At 44.9% G+C, this 4,735-nt stretch overlaps 1 protein-coding gene across 1 annotated transcript in view; it reads left to right on the top strand.

Moving 5' to 3' along the window:
• Positions 1-4,587, top strand: part of LOC106011445 (ETS domain-containing transcription factor ERF) — a gene marked incomplete at its 5' end in the record, with an annotated part of 8,440 nt that extends 3,853 nt beyond the window's left edge. Inside the window, 1 exon segment of the mRNA XM_013081151.2 lies at positions 1,415-4,587. Coding sequence (XP_012936605.1) covers positions 1,415-2,909 — 1,495 coding nt within the window.
• Positions 4,588-4,735: the final 148 nt, after the last annotated feature.

The raw sequence follows: 4,735 nt of genomic DNA on the forward strand, positions 1-4,735 counted from the left end.
GGGAGATTGACAGACAGGCAGATGAATAGACAGATGGATTATTGAGAGAGCTTAGAGCTGACACTGTGACATTCGTCTGTGCGTGGACGTCTTAACAGCGTCATTATAATGTGAAAAATAGGCAAGGGGGAGGGGGGGGGATGAGAAGAGACGTTTGTACAGGTTCTTGACTTGTTAGGTGGTCGTTATAGCAGGTTTGACTGTAAATGTTAGGTCCATTGGTTCTCTATCACATTGATTGATAGATGAAGGATTGGTCAATCGGTGCGTCGATGATTTCTTTGGTCAATCAAGGGTTGATCTGTCGATCGATTTATGTTTTGATCAGTAAGAGTTCGGTTGATTACAGTAACGTGGAGAGGTTAAAGTCTGTTCCTATTACAATGTTTTCCAGCATTTTGTGTCGATACAAATTTAATATCACACCTTGGATTATTATGTATATAATTTACTGCGTTTGATTCCCACGTGAGGATGTCTATCCATCAAATGTATTTCCTTTCTGCCGGGCTGTTGTGTCCCTCGAAGTTCGGGTTTGTCCAAAAAGGTAGGGTAGAAACAATCTGTGTCCTAAACGGTCTTAATCGCGTCGATTGGGCCATAAAACATACTGTTAATTGGGGGGGGGGGGGCGGCAGCTGAAGACTATCTCGCTTATTTGCTGATCAAATGTTACCAAGTTTCAAACATATATAACAAGCATTTAAAGTCAATATTGAGAAGAAAAAAAATTGTCCATGGATACGGCGGCCATATTTATTTTGTGGTATGTCTTACATAATTAATACTGCACTTATTTTTTATGGACATAAATTATTTTTTACATGCATCTTGGCAAACAATAGATATACAAATCTGAATGATGAATTTTTCCTAAACCTACTAGAAAATTTTTAAGGAATCGTGTCCTGAGGTAGTATCACATTTGCAAAAAAATCCGTGAAAATCCACTCTCCAAACACCACCATCAAAAAACCATTCCATATATCAAAAACTCATCACTCGAATATTTAGTATTACATCTTTTCTTCATTCTGTCAAAATGTCGTGAAAATAGGATGAAAAATGGTGGCGTTATTTTTTTTCAAGTATAGAATCTATCGAAAAACCACGTTTCGAGAAAACGGGCGATAAAGATAAATTTAAAAAATTGACTTTACGAAGAAACATGCCCGGTATGGGAAGAAATAAGCCTTTAAGGGGCTCTTATGTTATGAAATAGTTGTAAGAGAGGCTGAAAAAGCTAACAATGCCTACCACTTAAAATCCATAGTTTGGAGCCGAATCGGGACTTTCGGGGTGCCGCCCCCCTTAATCGTTTACTGTAATTCCATGAATGTGGCCATGTAAACATTCTCGCCAGAGATCAATAAAAGGCCTTTCATTCGTTTAACCATCCATTCTCTACCCGCAGATTCCTCATACATCCGTCAAAAATACGCAAGGGGCAACGTGGCGCGAAGCCTCACTCTCAACGTCTCCTGTCCGTGTCCGCCGACTCCATCCCACCGCCCACCCCAACGACCTTGAGCTCCTCACATATCTCTTCGTCACCGCTGCCATCCTCGCCTTCCTCGTCCTCTCCCTCTACGCAGAACTTGAGCTTCAGCCAATCAGCCCCTCGGGCTCTGCCGCCACAGCACGCGACAGATATTCACTCACTGACCTCGAACCACAGACAGCACATGCTTGGTTGCGACGACGAAATGTTGTATAAAAATAGTAACAGGGATGGAGAGATCCATGTATTCAAGCACAGCCCTGAGATAGACCCCTACATGCCTGTGAATAGATCATCGAACTCGGATTTTCTCAATTTTCCCACGCGCAACTCGGTATGGGCAGACGATGCTGCCGCGGCGATGGCAGGAACTCTGGTGTCCACGTCGACTTTTCATAACCACGAGCCCCACCTGGAGGCTGAGTCTCAGATGTTCAAACAAGAGCCTCTGTCACTGCGCCACTCTGATGGGTTGTCGGTGCGTCCAATGTTCGATGTGCCTGCGTCAAGGCCTTCAGAAGAACCCAAAGTCTCCCCTCATGACAATCACTTCCGGTACCCTCCCTCGGAGCCGTATGAAGTTGGGGCGGCCGTTAGCAGACATTTAGATTGTCAAATGGTGGATCAAAGGTACTTGAACCAAGGTTCATCTTCGGCAGCATATTCAAGTCAGTTCTCATCCTCCACGCGCTCAGTTCCCTCCTTCCCGCAGCTGCCCCAGCCGAGTTACATGGAGCTGTCGCCCTCAACGTCTTCTGTAAACTCTCTTAAAGCTCGCAGTCTTACACCTCCGTGCAATCAAGGACAGCTTGACTGTACGAAACGCTATCGCCCATACCCGATGCATTCGCCGCGATACTCAGTGTCCCCTCACGGCTTGATGGAGAACAATTTCTGTCCACCAGCCCACACACACCCACCTGCTCACTCCTCCCAGCTCCCTCAACACTTCCGCCACACACAAAAACACGAGGAACAAAGAGAGGGAGCCAGACATTCAACGCCGCCCAACCCGGACGTTCTCCGCTACCACATCCATCAACAACTTTCACCTCCTACAGACAAAACGCAACAAGCTTCTACACTCCCCGTCACCACAGCAAAGGATAGACTTCCAAAGTTCAAAATGGAGCCGTTTGTCGGGGAACAGGACGAGCCGGAGGATTTGTCCATGAAGCCAAGCAGCACGAAAGACGAGGGGGCCACCGAACGTGTGGCTCTCTCGAGTACCCTCAAAGGAGCAGGTTGTAAGAAAGACTTTCCAAGAAGCCCGGAACAGGCATCGGCGGTGTCGCCGGACAGCTCTCAGATGGACTTCAAAGACGGAATAACGAACATCAAGAGCAGTCCTAAACTGATGAAGGCTGAGTACCAGGATGAAGTGCACTCTGCTTTTAGCAGCAGTTAGCATTCTTACCGGAGAAGAAGAGGAGCCGATAAACTTGTGTCTTGTGCATTATCTGTGACCAGCGGCCCCAGGCTCATGGCCATTTGCCTCTTCCTCCCTCGCATTAGGAACAGGCCGCCAAGAAGAGCTCTCCCGCTTGTCTCTGTTCTGGGTGATCTTCTTCGGCTCCAGCCAGCTGTGTCCCATATGCCTGAGATCTGCCTCTAGATCTCTCTCCCAGGTGGATGTCTGCCTTCCCCTCTTTCTCTTCCCCCTGGGGTTCCATCTGAGGTTTATCCTATAATGTTGTGTGTAAGCTGGCCTCCAAGCTCCGTGGATTAAAAATAGTTTGGCTCATCGCCCTGCGCGTAAAAGACAGGAGTTCAGTTTCTGCTGGGATTCTGTTCCCAATCAGCACGAGAAGGCCCTGATGGGCAGGTTTGAAGCAGCCTGTCTGCTATGTGTCCACATTCCGTCGATGAAGCCGTAAAATGTATACATTCCTCAAAATTATACGAATATCGCCTTGCTCAAAATCGTCGACCTATTCAAACAGGAACCGTGGTAGAGCTCGACAGTCTTAAATGATTAACTGTGTTTGCACAACAATTTTTGGCATATCGCCCAAAGAGAAAGAAGACAAGACCGGTGTACCGGTGAAGGGAACGGAAAGAGTTAGCGCATTCACTCGTTCATCGTGTCTGATGCTGTGGGTGGCAGTTGTGGCTCCACTTCTGTTGTGTAATCATTGATCTCTCGGCTAACGTATGAACAGTTCACTCTCACTGATTCAAGTGATATACAACAAGCATGTGTAATTTCTTTTAATGCTGACTCGGGAACATTGCTTGGTCTTTGTGTTGTGTCATGTGCTGTGAAATAATATTATTTGAATCCTAATTGTGTTACGACACGGTGGAATCGAGCAATGGTCAATATAATGATGTCTGAAAACTGGCATTTTTTCGCTGCTTAACACCTTTTATGTCCATTTAAAAACACATTTGTGTATGGATTTTCTGGAAACATGTTGATCGAAGCAACCCGAACAAAATGTAATTTTGCTGTTTCCATGGCTACTCAAGCTTTGGAAGTCGCCAAACTTTGGCGGACGTTTTCTCGCTTATTTTACCTCTGGCACCAGGTGACTCCTTCTATTGAAAAAGTCTCAACTTTTTTTCAAGACAGGTGGGAAGTTTTTCATGAAAAGCAAGCCAAATGAAAAAGCTTTAAGATGATACCAAAAATTGACGAGCGCCTTATTCCACTGCGTCGTGGCACAGTTAGTTAGGGTTCTTCTGAAAGGAGTGGGGCCCTTTTGCGAACTGAAACGTTCCACCGGATGTTTGTTCAGTTACTACTTTTATGTGAAAGGGTTTTTATTTAAAGAATCAAACATATGGCCTTTTGTTTGTCAATAAATAACGGTGCGTACATATTACATTCCATTTCTCTGGGCACCTTTACTGCAGCTCGGGGAAAGAATAAAACGTTTTATTGACTGATGTGTATATTCCGGGCGGATCATAAGTGTGTGGGTGAGTTGTTGTTGGATTTTTTTCCGGGGGGAGGGGTGGATTTTCATTCGTTTTTTGTTTTGTTTGTTTTGCTTGGGTAAAGGTTTACGGTGCTAATGTGTAGTAATTCTATTGTAGAATAACCAGTTAAACAGTGGTTTACTTAACTTATCCAAATCCGATGAAATAGTATCCAGATTATCCCTTTCCCATGTGCCTTAGTGCCTAAAATAGCTTTCCTTATTTTTCAATGATCAGTGTTCGTTGAGGGAAAAAAAATTAATTAAGCAGGAAATTTGGTGATGGTAATGCAGTACAGTTTCAACACCC

The sequence above is a fragment of the Aplysia californica genome, unplaced genomic scaffold, assembly GCF_000002075.1.
Source record: "Aplysia californica isolate F4 #8 unplaced genomic scaffold, AplCal3.0 scaffold00118, whole genome shotgun sequence".
NCBI lineage: Eukaryota > Metazoa > Mollusca > Gastropoda > Aplysiida > Aplysiidae > Aplysia > Aplysia californica.